The following is a 14,624-nucleotide window of genomic DNA, read 5'->3' as shown; positions in this document are numbered from 1 at the left end:
GGTAATTGGGAGGGAACTCACCACATCATTGGAGTTAGAAGACTAACCTAAGAGCTCATGGGTAAAAGAGCAACCAACAAACAATCTAAGCAACAAAAACAAACAGAAAAACAATTAAACTAAAACCAAAAAACCCCAAAACAAAACAAAAGAAAATAATTTCTTTTATGTTTGGAAAGATACAATTCACCCGTACAAGGTTTAAAATATCAAATACCTGGTTTCTGTGGAGTAAACCCTTCATCACAGGGTTTTACAGGAGCTGTGCAGGACTAAATTTTTCAAACAACAAACTAATATTAGATAAGTTTACAATTTAAAAGCTTTAAAAAACTATTTATAAGTTTCTTTTTTGAAATACATGTAGAATGAAAAGATTGAATGATCCTCTCCTCAGATGACCGCTGTCATTTGTGTTTCATTGGGAGAGATGGTTGGTTTCCTACAGTGTGTTATGCATCACTGCTCCTCACAGTTTAAGTTCTGCTGTCACACATGCTCTCAGGCACTTCCACTAAAAAATGAGTCAGGATGGTGTTTCCAATGTTGGTGGTTCTTTTGTTAGGCTTTCTGAGTCAGGGTGAGAGATTCTCACATTTAAGACACAGACTATTTTATATTTGATGAAATTTTCTCTGCTATTTTTTAATGTTTGTGTCTAAAAAACAAACTTGTCATTTTATTCTTCATTTCAGAGTCATTTGCCAATAATTTTCTGACTCAGACTGATGAAGTCAAGTCTGGCAGTCTTGGTGGGACTGTGACCATCAGCGCTACAGGGAGTTCAAATATTGGTAGTACTCTCAGTTGGTACCTTCAGAAACCTGGACAGCCTCCCAAACTGCTTATATACGACACATCAACTCGCTTCTCAGGAACTCCGTCTCGATTCAGTGGCAGTACATCTGGTTCTCAGTACACTTTAACCATCAGTGGTTTTCAGGCTGAAGATGCTGGAGATTATTACTGTCTGGGCTACCATGGTAGTTCAGGGTTCATACAGTGATTTAGAGCTGTACAAAAACCTCCTTCAGTCTGGCTGAAGGTGTAAAAAAGGTGCAGAGTGCCAGACTGCAATGAAAAAAATTGGTCTATCAAACAGAAACACAATGAATCAAAACTGAAGGACTGCATTGGTGGGATTATAAAGATTTTAATTAAATATTCATACATGAATAAGCCAAAAATGAGCAAAAAAAAAAAAAAAAAAAAAAAAAATGTGTAGGTTGGTTATTAGCATAGGTGTACAGATAGAAACTATTATATATGATATATTTACATACATAAAATACTAACCTGGTACATGTTTTTTAAAATGAAAATGTTATGCTCATTTAATATTATTATTATATTAAAAAACAATAAAATGTTATGTAACATTTACTGGACTTCAAAACTGTCCATATTTCAGATAGAAATATGATAGTTTAATAAGCATTTATGTGTAATAAAGTATTGGCAAAAGGATAACACAAAATTTATTTTTCAAAATCTTTTATTTTGTTATGACTTGTTTTTTTAAATAGCATATTTTTAAAGCAGAATATTGATAAGATTGGTTGGTGAAATCTGCATGCATATCAATAAAGAATCAATTTTCTTCAGAAATATTGCAACAGAGGAAATAGTATTCTTTGGACACAGGAAGTGTTGCTGAAGCTCTACTCTGAGCAGTGGTCAGGGTCCAGGGTTTGAGTGACGGGGCTCTGTCCACTCAGACTGGCCTCACAGCTCACTGAGCCCGCCTTCCTCCACTGGTCTGCAGAGAGGCTCAGGGTGCTGCTCCAGCTGTAGAGGCCGTCTGTCCCCAAGACCTCCAGGCTGCTTGACACACCTGAAGATGTTCTGGTGCTCTCCACCTTCCAGCCCAGCTTCCAGTTTAAGGGGAAGCCCCCCGGTGGCCGGACACACCACAGTGGCACTGCACTGCTTCTCTTCCTCTTTGGATCGAGGGAGGACAGTGAGGGTGGGCCTCACCACACCCACTGGAAGAGAAAGGTGGTGGAGACGGGGAAAACCAGATACAGATGTAAGACTGAAGGCTTGTACAAACATTTGAAAAGGTGAAAGTGACAGTGACGATTGGCAAAACCTTCACTGCTAATAACGCATGTGTAAGTTTGTGTATGTGTTGAGATGATGTAATGATTTTCTTACTGTAGACAGACAGAGCTTAAACACTCTTAATACTACAGTTCAAATTTCCCATCTGTTCATTTCAGTTCCTTTAATCTATGTAAAATAATTAGTTAAAACTTTACTATCACCAAACATTAGTTTCATTCCATTTTAACTGAAAATATTTATAGAAGCTAATATTACAAAAAAAAAAGAAAAAAGTTTTCAGTAAATTTGGTTCTGTATCCAAAACTAAATAAATAATGATACCTTTAGCGTTACTTCTGAGTTTGTGAGATAAACGTAATAATAAAATGGTCAATAATAAACAATACACTTGATCAAAGTTCTTTTCGGTATTAAAAGAAAATGCTTTATAAAGAGTCCACCACAGTGATACAAACTAAGTGGCCGTAGAAAAACCTCCTGCACTCTGGACAAACATTTTCTGGTATCAGCAAAAATCTGGACAGACTCCAAAGCTCCTAATTAAATTTGCAAAAACACTTCAGTCAGGAACACCATCTCGATTTAGTGGCAGTGGAAGCAGCTCTGACTTCTCTATGACCATCAGTGGAGTTCAGGCTGAAGATGCAGCAGTTTACTACTGTCAGAGTCAACATGACATAAACAGTGCTCCAGTGTTCAGACAGTGATTTGTAGTTGCACAAAAACCTCCATCAGTCAGACTGCAGAGACACTGAGCTGTTACAGCAGGAACTGACTGCAGCTGCTGAAAAAGATGATACTCTGACACAGACCACTGAACACAGAGCTGACACTAACCTCACCAAGCACTAAATACAACATTAAATTGAGATATTACATGTCTATTGGGGCATTTTGAAATAAGGAAATTAAAAACATCTGCTATGATCAAGTCTTTTTCTGTTTACATTGCTTGAAGAGATATGCTGTCAGACTAATCATAAATATTTATATTTATATTCATATAAAGAAACAATTTGCAATATAAAGCAAAAAAACAAAAAAACCCCCAACAATCTTTTTAAAGATTTGTCTGAATATAAAACAGATTTTTTCCTTGATCATTGTGAAACTATTGAATCTACAGTTGGAATCTTTTTCATTTCAACTAATTTAACATCAAGACCAAACATAATGTTACTCATCATTAAAAGCTGTATTTGCAGTAATAATCATACTATTACTAATGAAGAACATCCATACCCACCAGCTAAATTACACATCATCTCTCTAAGTTGATGCTGCCAACTCTGTACATCAGGGTTTTTTTTTTAAACCTTACACCACATATTGCTAAGAGTAGCAGGTTGCTTGTCTCACACTCAACTCCTGTCCTGACCATTTGTCATCACTGGGGGAGCACAGAGCCCTGCTGGAGGTGACAGCAGAGACAAATGAGGACTTTGTTAGTTCATCTTAGAATAAACACTGAAAATGGATCTGAGGTTTGTCCACCTCTCCCCAAAACTTATAAATAAATAGTTTTAAAGAAAAAGTTTGGCAAGAATGAAAAAATGAAAATTTCATTTGCATTTTTCTCATGTTTCTTTTTTTGTTACTTAAGTGATTTTGTAGAAGAGCGGATTTGAAGGTATAAAATGTCTCTAATGTATTTCTGCTCATCTATAAACTAAAGTGCAGCATTGCTGAGTCACAGAGAGCTGCTTGGAGGAGGAGAGAGCAGAGACAGATGAACATTTGTCCATAACCACAGCAAGATTTAAAGATCATTAATATTCAGATAGTTGTTCATGTTGCTGGAAGCCAGCAGAAGAATTTGTTGACAAGTTGTGGTTATCACAACAATCACATGACTGACTTTCATTACTGTCAACCTAATGTACAAAAGGAAAAATTCATGTGGTAGGTTAAAGGATCCTGAGGCTACATATGTTTATTTATTTTTATGTTATTCCAGCATCCTTTCTAAGTCTAACAGATAAAATTAATGATGATAAAATTAGATGAATAAATAAATAATTATTTTTATGCCTTACTACTCCTCTGATTTTAAGGTTTTTTAATGGACTCACACAGAAAACCTCATCAGGATGGTTTTTCCAATAACTCTGTCATGTTGGGTTTTCTGCGTTGCTGCAGATTATTACTGTCTGTGTTGGCATGATGGTGGAGTGTTCACACAGTAATTTACAGCTTTACAAAACACATCGTTCACTTTGACTGAAGGCTGCAGGTGTAGATTGTTGATGAAGAGACTGATGAGAATAACTGGTCCACTAAAGACAACCAGAGTCATCAAGCAGAAACACAATGAATGAAACAAATTAAATCAAGTCATGGATTTTAGATGCAGCATTTACTGGAATTTAAATATTTATGTAACTTATGTAAGTTTTTGTTCATGAATAAATTTAACAAACCCAGTAAAGCTGAATAAAAACCTTATTTGTCTGCAAAGATGTTTTAAATAACATGAATGTAACACAATGTTAAAGTGAAAGCAGTGAACTGTTGATTTATTTTGGTGTTAAGTTTTGGCAGACATCATCTATTTATATAGATTTATATAGATTTATATAAGTTCAGATACTTGAGAGTAAATGTCTTGTTGCTGCAGTTATATTCTTGATAGATTTGTGTACATATAACCACTGATGAGTTTGGTTCCTCCAAGAAAAGTCCACCACAGTGATTCAAAGTCATTAAGTGGCCGAACAAACACCTGCTGGACTCTGAACAAGCATCTAATCACTTTTTTCGAGTAAAGCAAACATTTTACAACCTCTGTGTTGAAAAAACTGTTTACCACCAAATCATTTTCATTTCTTTTCAAAATGTTTCTATAATAATTCTTAATATTTATTTAATATTTCTTTATGTTATAAAAATGACTTTGAATCCTGATAAAAATGCAAAATAATGAGTTAAAAATGAAAACAAGAGAACTAAGTGTTCCGTTATTTGAGGTTTTGGATGTTATTTGACTGGAGGCATAACTCACAGACACACGAGACGCGCCATTACTCCAATGAGTGTCCTTTATTATTTTTCCTCCCCCCCACAACAACAACCCAGCAGAAACGTTCCTACCTCTTAACATTTACCTGATACTACATCCCCCCTACTAAATAGGATGTGATGCTGGGATATAACTAAGAAAACAGATTAGACCCGCGTACTTTAAAGTATACTATTTCCATGTGTTTTATCTGGTAACAACTTGTTTACTGAACTCGTTTGGTTTCAAACCCCAGACTACTCAGAATGTCCAAAAATAACCTCTCAAAGTATACAACTCTGAACACTAAGCATAAGTGCACATTTCTGAACTATTTGGTGCAGCTATAAACAACCTGTTTAAACAGTGCAACCATTTGCTTTATTTCACATTGTCTCTATGAGGGATGGGGTAGACTACCCAACCCTCTACCTGAGTGTGGGGATTATTCTGCCCCATAGCTCACTCAGTTCCTAGCCCTATGAGCAAACATAGTCTTTCAGATATGCTGGAGGCCTCCTAGACCTGGGTGGGATTTGGCTCCCAGCTTCAGGAGTCTGCTGGCTGGCCTCCTGCGAGATAGTGTCTGGAACCGACACACTCTGTGCCGCTGGAACAGAGTTCTCAGGTGAAGTCTCTGGTGGATCGACAGAAATCTCCGGTGCACCAGGTGTCCGTGTAAGATGGTAACGGTTTCTTCTCAGCGTACCCTTTGCTGTCTCTACGATGTAGGACCTCGGTGAGCCTGCCATGGACACGACTGTCCCTCTAGTATCCATGTCTGAGACCCACACTTTGTCTCCAGGATTGAGCTGTAGCATATCATGTGCTCTGTGTCTGCGGTTGTAGTTTTGCCTTTGTTTTTGTCTGTACGATTGTTCTATAGCTTTGAGTTTGTCTGTGTTCGTACCTCTTGGATTTAGCTGTGATGGGATGACAGGAACAGTTGTCCTTATCCTCCTACCCATGAGAAGCTCAGTCGGGCTGTAGCCATTTGCCAATGGAGTGGCCCGGTATGCCATAAGGGCGAGATAGGGATCGCCAGACTTTTTAAGAAGACTTTTGATGGTCCTGACTGCCCTCTCGGCCTCCCCGTTGCTCTGAGGGAAGTGGGGACTGGATGTCTCATGGCTAAAACCCCATTCTTGCGCAAATCTTTTGAAGGAATCAGACGAAAACTGAGGCCCATTATCAGAGCGAACCTGCTCTGGTATGCCATGACGTGCAAAGATTGATTTACAGTGCTCGATCACTGCCTCTGATGTTGTAGATGTCAGTTTGGCAACTTCGAAGAATCTGGAAAAGTAATCCACAATGACCAGGTACTGTTTATTCTCTATCTGGAACAGATCAGTTCCAACCATGGCCCACGGTCTTTGTGGGAACTCTGTAGGTAGCATGGTTTCTTTGTGTTTAGTCCGCTCACGGCAGCAAGTGTCACAGGTCTCAATCACTTTTATCAGCTCACTGCTCAGGCCTGGCCACCAAACAGATTGTTTAGCTCTCTCTCTGCATTTCGTTATTCCTAGGTGTCCCTCATGTAGTTTAGACAGAATGTCTGCTCTGAGTGATGTGGGAATCACTATTCTGCTCCCATAAAGAAGCAAACCATTGTGGACTGTGAGGTCACCTGAAAATGGCAGATAAGGCCGGAAAACCCTTTCAATGGAATACTTATCTGGCCATCCTTCCACACAGAACTTCTTCAGCTGGTTTAGAATGCTGTCACTGTCCTGATGTGTCTGGATTTCTCTGAGTCGTGGCTCTGTGGCTGGCAGACTTGCTATGACGGACTCCACATACAAGTTGATTTCTTCCTCCGGCAAACCCTCAGTTGTGTCACCTACAGGAGCTCTGGACAGTACATCCGCTGTTGCAATGTCTCTACCAGGAACATGAGATATGGTATAAGAGAACCTCATCAATCGCATGCGTAGACGTTGTATACGAGGTGGAAGCTCATCCAGGCCCTTGGAGCCAAGCAACGAGACCAGAGGTTTGTGGTCTGTTTCAATGTGGAATGTTTTCCCAATTAGGAACTCTGCAAACCTCTCACAGGCCCATGTTGAAGCGAGGGCCTCTTTCTCAATTTGAGCATATCGCTGCTCTGTCGCGGTGAGAGCTCTTGAAGCGTATGCTACTGGTTTCCACCCTAAATCAGCGTACCGCTGGAGAAGCACTGCCCCCAAGCCATACGAAGATGAGTCAGCTGATACGCACGTGTCAGCATTTGGATCATACAGAGCAAGCCCTGGGGGTGTTGTCAGTTCTTTTTTGATGCCGTCAAAAGCCTGCTGCTGCTGTGGCCCCCATGACCACAGGTTGGACTTCTTCAGCAGATCTCTTAGGGGGCGCGTTTTTTCCGCCAGGTGAGGAAGAAACTTTCCTAGGTGATTCACCATGCCCAGGAAGCGTCTCACCTCACTTATGTTGCTGGGCTCATCCATGGAACTCACGGCATGCACCTTGTCAGGATCTGCGCTGACCCCCGATGCCTCAATGACCTGCCCCAGGAACTTTATCCTGTTCTTGGAGAACTCACACTTGTCGTTCAATGTTACTCCAGCCTCCTGCAGTCGAACCAGTGCTTTTCGCAGTCTCTCATCATGCTCTGCCTGTGACGTCCCCCAGATGAGCACATCATCCATCTGGCAGAGGACTCCTTCTAAGCCCTCAAGAATGCGTGCCATCCGTTTCTGGAAGTGTTCTGGGGCTGATGAGATTCCAAAGCACAGACGGTTATAACAATACCGACCAAAGGGTGTAATAAAGGTCGTGAGCAAAGAAGAGTCCCTGGATAAGGGAATCTGCCAAAATCCTGCATTGGCATCCAGCTTTGAAAACACTTTTGCTCCTGCAAGCTGTCCTAGAGTGTGTTCGACTGAAGGGAGTGGATGTTTCTCTCTCATGACATATTTGTTTAGTTCAGTGAGATCGCTGCAAATTCTCACCTTGCCTGTGCGCTTAGGAACCACCACCATAGGCGCGCACCAATCAGTGGGCTCCTCCACCTTGGAAATGACACCCTGCTGCTCCATCCGGTTCAGCTCTTCTTTAACCTTAGGTAAGAGTGGAAGAGAGATTCGCCTAGGGGTCGAGAGGGAAAACGGCTGTGCCCCTGGTTTCAGAACAATATTGTACTCCCCTTCCATTTTGCCTAAGCCGCTGAAAAGCTTGGGGAATTCTTGTTTGACAGCATCAATAGAGTCTAAGCTAATATGATTCACTCTGGCAACCAGCTGTAGTGCCACTGCAGCATGCCCACTCAGCAGTGGTGTGCATAAACCCTGTACGACATAAATGTCTTCTTTGGTTTTATGGTTGTTCTTGCTGAGAGTGGCTGTGAACATGCCTTTTACCTTCAGACGTGTTCCTCCTGGGCCCTGCAGAACCCTCTTGGGCTTATCCAATCTCCCCAACTGATGCTGCGTGTAGAAAGTCTCTGGGACTGCTGTGACATCTGCTCCGGTGTCGATTTTAAAGAGTGTGTTGCATTTGTCCACATTTATCTCTGTTACCCATGGACTCTCTTTGGTTTCCGCAGAGAGGGAACCCAAGAAAGCGACCTCATCATCAGTATCGCTGTTCTCTGAAACTGTTGCAGCATCGATCTCACACAGTTTTTTGTTTCTGCACATCCTGGCAAAATGTCCTTTTTTCTTACAGTAATTACATGCAGCTTCCCTCGCGGGGCATTGTTGAAGATTGTGACCTTTTATGTCTCCACATCTTCTGCATTGTGTCTTTTTTTCTTTCTGTGTTTTGGCAGTGGTTTGTTTATGTAGCGGTGTCAGCTGCCTGGGACGTGCCCCTTCTTGCCGTTTAGCATGGACGCGGTTCAGTTGTGAGTTGGTAATATCCATTTTAAAGTTAGTGTTTAGCATCTCTTGTTGCTTCTTTACAAGCTCACTTTGTCGGGCTCTGTTAAGCGCTTTCTCTAGCGTTAGTTCTGGATCCATTTGTAGCTGTTCTGACAATCGTTTGTCTTTCAGACCTACGACAAATCTGTCTCGCACCATTTCGTCATGCAAAGTCCCGTATCCACAATGTTCTGCCAGACAATGCAGTGCAGTATGGAAGCTGTCGACTGACTCACCCGTCTCTTGTTGGCGCTGGTTAAACTTCGCTCGCTCAAATATGATGTTTCTGCGGGCTACGAAGTGAGCATCCAACCTCCTTTTAACGGTCTCATAATCGCTCGCCTCTTCGGGAGTCAGGTGCAGGGATACCAATATGTCCTCTGCCTCCTCGCCCATAGTGTAGATGAGGGCGTTCACTTGATTTTCGTCCGCTTGCGTCTCCAATCCAGACGCGATGCGAAATCTGTCAAAACGCTTTATCCATTTGGTCCAGTCGTCGGACCTAAAAGTGAACTTCTCCGGCGGGGTGACTTGAAACTGACTCATGACGTCACGTCTCTGTTCGCGCAGCTCCTCTGTGGCTGACCTTTAACCTGGCACCGACGCCGAAACCTTCCACTTATGCCCAACTAACGTTTCCAGTTGTCTTCTGACACCATGTTCCGTTATTTGAGGTTTTGGATGTTATTTGACTGGAGGCATAACTCACAGACACACGAGACGCGCCATTACTCCAATGAGTGTCCTTTATTATTTTTCCTCCCCCCCACAACAACAACCCAGCAGAAACGTTCCTACCTCTTAACATTTACCTGATACTACACTAAGAATGTATTGATATTTGTTGACAGAAAAACAGAAACTGTATATGTGCCAACCAAAGTGCCATTTTAATTCAGATGAAAACAAAGTGATTTATTTTACATTGTTCATTCAGGATCTTAAAAATGTGTCAATAACAACGTAATAATAGTCATGTAAATCCAAATAATATTGTCCTTCAGAGAAATAGTTTGTAGTCCTGAAGATGGAGAAGTTTACTCCTGCAGAGCGACTGGGACTGTCTGTGGTCATGATGGTTGAACCTCCAACCACTTTCCCAGCTTAGCCTCAGGTTGCTGCTGCTACTGTAGCAGCTGCTCTTCTCCTCTGTACTCGTCAGGACTTGCATTGTCACATCTGGGGATCCGAGGTCCTGCTGGAGAGGAGAGCTTAGTCTGGATGCTGACCTGCTGCCTGTAATTATTAGCCTTTTTCAAGCTCTTCTCCACAGGACGCCTGTCTTTTTCAGGGACAATCTTCATCCACAAATTCATAAAGTCCTTGTGAAGGGCCAGTTTCTTGATGATTGTTTGCCCATGGTACCTGTGGAAGATTACAGTTCTCATTAATTTTCATTAATTATGTAAACTCACAGAAAAAAAAACAAGACTCGCACATTAATGCACTTCCAAACCCTTTTAAAAGTACCCACCTGGCTTCAGGTGCAGCATCCCCTGCCATTCTAGAGGCAGCAATTAGAAAGCGTTCAGTGAAGCTTCCTGCTTTCAGGATGACGGCTGCTCCAAGTTTGTCAGCCAGCTGGTGCAGGTGTTGAGCCGTGCTATTCCTCACTGCCACACAGCGATGGCTGAGAAAGGACAATATTAGACACACAACTCAGTGAACATGATCTCTCTTTCATGTCTTCTGATAAAATCACTACAGCCTCTTCTCTCCTCTTACTTCAGTCCTGTGTTAAACAGAGCGCTCAGAATCCGTCCATGGCTGCAATTTCCCACCATGGCATCAAGCGCCAGTTTGACCTCCTGATGAATAAAGTTGTTGTTGGTCTGTGCAAGCTTCAGCAATAGAGCTCGGCCTGTTGTTTCAACTTCTGGGTCCATTGTTTTCTGGAGCTGAATGTAGAGCTCATCGATGGTATGTATGGCCTCACAGGCTACTGCTGAGCGTTGGTTTTTCACCTAAAATGTGAGTGAAGATCATCAGTTGAGGCTGTAGTATGCACGTGAAGGGAAAGTAACTGCATGAAACACATATAAGAAACATAAAGTGTGCAATACCTCCTCAATGAGGACCAGACACACTTCATGCAGTTTAGTCTTCAGGATGTCCGAGTGGTGCTTTGCCAGAGACTGAATAGTTTGCAACCCCTGTCTTTTCTTTATCCTGTATTTACACGACACAACATTGAACATGACTTCAGGAACACCACAAATAACACAGCCACATTATGCAGCACTGTTTCTGTGCAGTATTTGATGTCTCCTTGCTACATTTCTTACCAGTCGTCTGAAGACAGCAGACTAAAGCTGTGGGACAGGCTCTCTACAGGTGTAGCTAGAGGTGGGAGTTTGACCCTGCCCTCTCTTGGATTATTCCGACTGCACTGACTGTCTGCTTTCTTGTCTGATAATCAACGAGGTTAGTAAAAAGAAACTGTAATTTCTTCTAATTCAAAGCATTGTACATGATGCAGTGATTAATTGTTCATAAAAATCTTTTAAAAAAATTCCTTAAATTAAAATTTGAGTACTCAGCATCTTCTACAGTTACTGAGGAAAACCACTTACCGTCTATAGGGACGACTTTTGCACGGCGCAGCAACGTCCCAGGCCGAGGTCCTCGTTTATGTGCTTTGGGAACTGTTGGAGGTTTTGGACACGAAGGCTTTACTGCAGCAAAGGTTTTGGTTGGTACTGTGTGTCCAGGTGAGGTTACAATCCCATCCTGGAAAAGCTGCAGTTTTTCCAAAATGGGCCCAAGTTTGTTTTTTGCTGTCACAACTCTTATTCCACGAATGACCTTCGTGTCTGTTTAGACAAAAAATAACTAAATAACTACAAATTGACATCTTAGTAAAAACAAAAAAACAACAATAAACATTTTTCTTCCTGATTCTTTTTCAAAAAAGCATATAAAATGAATGGATAGTAAGAATATGTGTAATTTAGCATTAAAATAGATAATCGACAGTGTCAAATTTTAAAATTTAAACTAACTGATTAACAGCAGGTGTAACCACTAAAGAAAAGCATAACCTTTGAACCGACCTGCTCCTGAATTTTTAGCAGAGAAAACAGGCAATTGTGAAGCTGCTCGAGGAGGTGGAGGAACTGGAGTGAGCGGTGTCATCTCAGCAGGACTATCAATGAGAGGAATGGCCCTCAGATCACTCGGTGTGTGTGTGTCTCCAGAGCTGAGGCTACACACACTTCTTTTAGGGTCCTCCTGACTCAAAAAAGGGTCCTCCAACCGGGGACTTAAGTTCCAGCATCTCTGGACTCCCTGTGGAGAGTCTGTGCATTGCTTAAATAAAGGTGGGAGTTGCACAGCACAAACTCTGGGTCTCTGTGCGATATGCGATGGGTCTGCCTGTTGAAAGTACACATTTGTCTTACTGCTTTGAGCTTTGTGAAAGTCCAGGATCCTGGACTCTGTGGTGAAGCGCTGACAGTTGCTCTGTCTACAGTGACTTACAGTTGACTGTGCAAAGCAGCAAAATATAACACATCTCTCAGAAACGTTGACATTTGAACAGCAGAGAAAACAAGAATGAGTATGTTTAGTTACTTACATCTCCACCTGTGCGGTTTCTCTGGATCAAACCTCGAAAGCGATGGAAAAAGTTATTTGATGTCTTTTCAGGCATGACTGAGCTAAAAAGTGAACAAACTGTTTAGAAACAGAAAGTTTGTGAGTGCTTCTCAGTGTGTGAGTGGCAAGTTCTAACTCAGCTGCTCAGTAAATCACTGTTATGATGATGTCATATGGAACTCACAGAGCATTCTGTGCATTGTTTGAAAATATTCATATATATACACTATTTTGTGTTTTTACAAAAATATCAGACATGTCTAAATCAAAGGCAGCTTATGATCTCTAATTATGATCTTTAATCAACAAATTTAAATAGACGTCCTAATCACAGCTTCTAAAACTAGACAACACTATACTGATTCATATAAATTCATATAAAACAGCAAAAAGGAGATAAAAGCACTGTCATAAATAGAGAAATAAGTACAGTAAATAAATAAATGCAGTTTTAAAAAAAGAATACAGAAAAAAACATGTGTGTCATTTGCTACAACAACAACAACAAAATAGCAGTTTGGACAAAGCTGTTTCTTTAAGCTTCGCCTGCATTTAGGGGCCGCAAACCTCTGTCCCGAAGGAAGAAGCTGAAATCCTCCAATAAGGAGTGGGAGTCATTTAAAGTAGAGTTACTCATCCTCTACAACTGCCTAGTATTCAAGGACTGTAGGTTAAACCTCTCTAACATGGTACAGTACCTTCAGAAACCCCCCAAATTTCTTATATACTGAAAATTAAATCTCTTCTCTGGAGCCTTTTCTCGATTCAGCAGAAGTAGATCTGGTTCTCAGTCTTTAACTATCAGTGGGTTTCAGTCTGAATATGTTAGACATTATTACTATTTGGGCTGTCGTTGTAGTCGAGTGTTTACACAGTGATTTATAGCAGTACAAGAACCTCCTTCAGTCTGGTTAAAGGCTGCAGGTGCAGCGTGCTGGACTGTGATGAGAATAACTGATCCACTAACACAAGAATCATCAACCACAAACACACTGAATAAAAAAATAAAACTGAAGAAGTATACAACTGTGTTTATAGTGATTCAATCTTTATATTTATCATTAAATATGAGTAAAAGTTCATGAGCACCTTTTTAAGTGCAATGACAGAAACTGATATTTATGTATTTCCAAACTTTAATAAATTGCCTTTTTATCTAAAATTTATATATTCTGCTAAATATAGAATAAAAGATAAAACATTAGTGATTTTTCATAAACTGGGATTTTATTGGGTTCCACAGACTTTCTTTTTATAGCATGGTTTGAAAACACAATATGAATAAACAGATGACATCTGCATGCACATCAATAGAGAGTCAAATATTTGCAGGAAGATTAGAACAAACAAAACCTGTAGCTTCATCAAACACATCATATGCAAACAGGAAGTGTTGCTGAAGCTCTACTCTGAGCAGTGGTCGGGGTCCAGGGTTTGAGTGACGGGGCTCTGTCCACTCAGACTGGCTTCACAGGTCACTGAGCCCGCCTTCCTCCACTGGTCTGCAGAGAGGCTCAGCGTGCTGCTCCAGCTGTAGCGACCGTCTGTCCCCAAGGCTTCCAGGCTGCTTGACACACCTGAGGATGTGCTGGTGCCCCCCACCTTCCAGCCCAGCTTCCAGTTTGAGGGGAAGCCCCCGGTGGCCAAACAGACCAGAGTGGCACTGCACTGCTTCTCTTCCTCTTTGGATGGAGGGAGGACAGTGAGGGTGGGCCTCACCACACCCACTAGAGGAGAGAGAGGGGAGAAGAGCAACATAAGAATGAAAGCAGGAAAGAAATACCTACATGGTGTTTAATCATTGATCACTGATGAATATTATTATTTCTGTAATGTTTTACAGTCAATAACTCATCTATTTGATAATTTTCAATGTTACACTCACAGAGTTGAAACACTCATGTACAGTTTAAACTTTGTCATCTGCTTCTTTCACTTCCTTTAAACTACAAGTACAATCAATCATCCATGAACTCAAAGCTGGTCTGTGTTTACTGACACTTTTTATTTTTACTTTTTGGAAATCCATAAATTAATATTTGAAAAAAAGTTATATTCAAAATAAAAACAATAAAGAAATAAATCCACAAACACTATATTTG

At 41.0% G+C, this 14,624-nt stretch overlaps 2 protein-coding genes and 2 gene segments (V, D, J or C); 1 reads left to right on the top strand and 3 right to left on the bottom strand.

The window, feature by feature from the left end:
- The first annotated feature begins 514 nt into the window (after positions 1 to 514).
- Positions 515 to 1,055, top strand: LOC102078039 (Ig kappa chain V region 3381-like). The segment is given in 2 exon segments: positions 515 to 580; positions 696 to 1,055. Coding segments are annotated over 2 exon segments (360 nt in total).
- Positions 1,056 to 5,087: 4,032 nt separating this feature from the next.
- LOC106097043 (transposon Tf2-1 polyprotein) lies at positions 5,088 to 9,736 on the bottom strand. The gene is made up of 2 exons (XM_019348637.2): positions 9,162 to 9,736; positions 5,088 to 8,603 (listed from the first exon to the last, which is right to left on the bottom strand). The coding sequence occupies exons 1-2, from the start codon at positions 9,469 to 9,471 to the stop codon at positions 5,545 to 5,547; spliced, it is 3,369 nt and encodes a 1,122-aa protein (XP_019204182.1). The 5' UTR covers positions 9,472 to 9,736; the 3' UTR covers positions 5,088 to 5,544.
- A 149-nt stretch (positions 9,737 to 9,885) lies between these two features.
- Positions 9,886 to 12,889, bottom strand: LOC109195872 (TOG array regulator of axonemal microtubules protein 2-like). The gene is made up of 8 exons (XM_019348643.2): positions 12,503 to 12,889; positions 11,979 to 12,300; positions 11,499 to 11,738; positions 11,211 to 11,334; positions 10,989 to 11,094; positions 10,651 to 10,889; positions 10,400 to 10,555; positions 9,886 to 10,290 (listed from the first exon to the last, which is right to left on the bottom strand). The coding sequence occupies exons 1-8, from the start codon at positions 12,575 to 12,577 to the stop codon at positions 10,050 to 10,052; spliced, it is 1,503 nt and encodes a 500-aa protein (XP_019204188.1). The 5' UTR covers positions 12,578 to 12,889; the 3' UTR covers positions 9,886 to 10,049.
- Positions 12,890 to 13,727: 838 nt separating this feature from the next.
- On the bottom strand, positions 13,728 to 14,522 carry LOC112843192 (Ig lambda chain C region-like). The segment is given in 1 exon segment: positions 13,728 to 14,522. A coding segment is annotated over 1 exon segment (354 nt).
- Between the last annotated feature and the right edge of the window lie 102 nt (positions 14,523 to 14,624).

This window comes from Oreochromis niloticus, linkage group LG19, assembly GCF_001858045.2.
Source record: "Oreochromis niloticus isolate F11D_XX linkage group LG19, O_niloticus_UMD_NMBU, whole genome shotgun sequence".
Taxonomy (NCBI): Eukaryota; Metazoa; Chordata; class Actinopteri; order Cichliformes; family Cichlidae; genus Oreochromis; species Oreochromis niloticus.
This window is presented reverse-complemented; position numbering and strand designations above follow the sequence as displayed.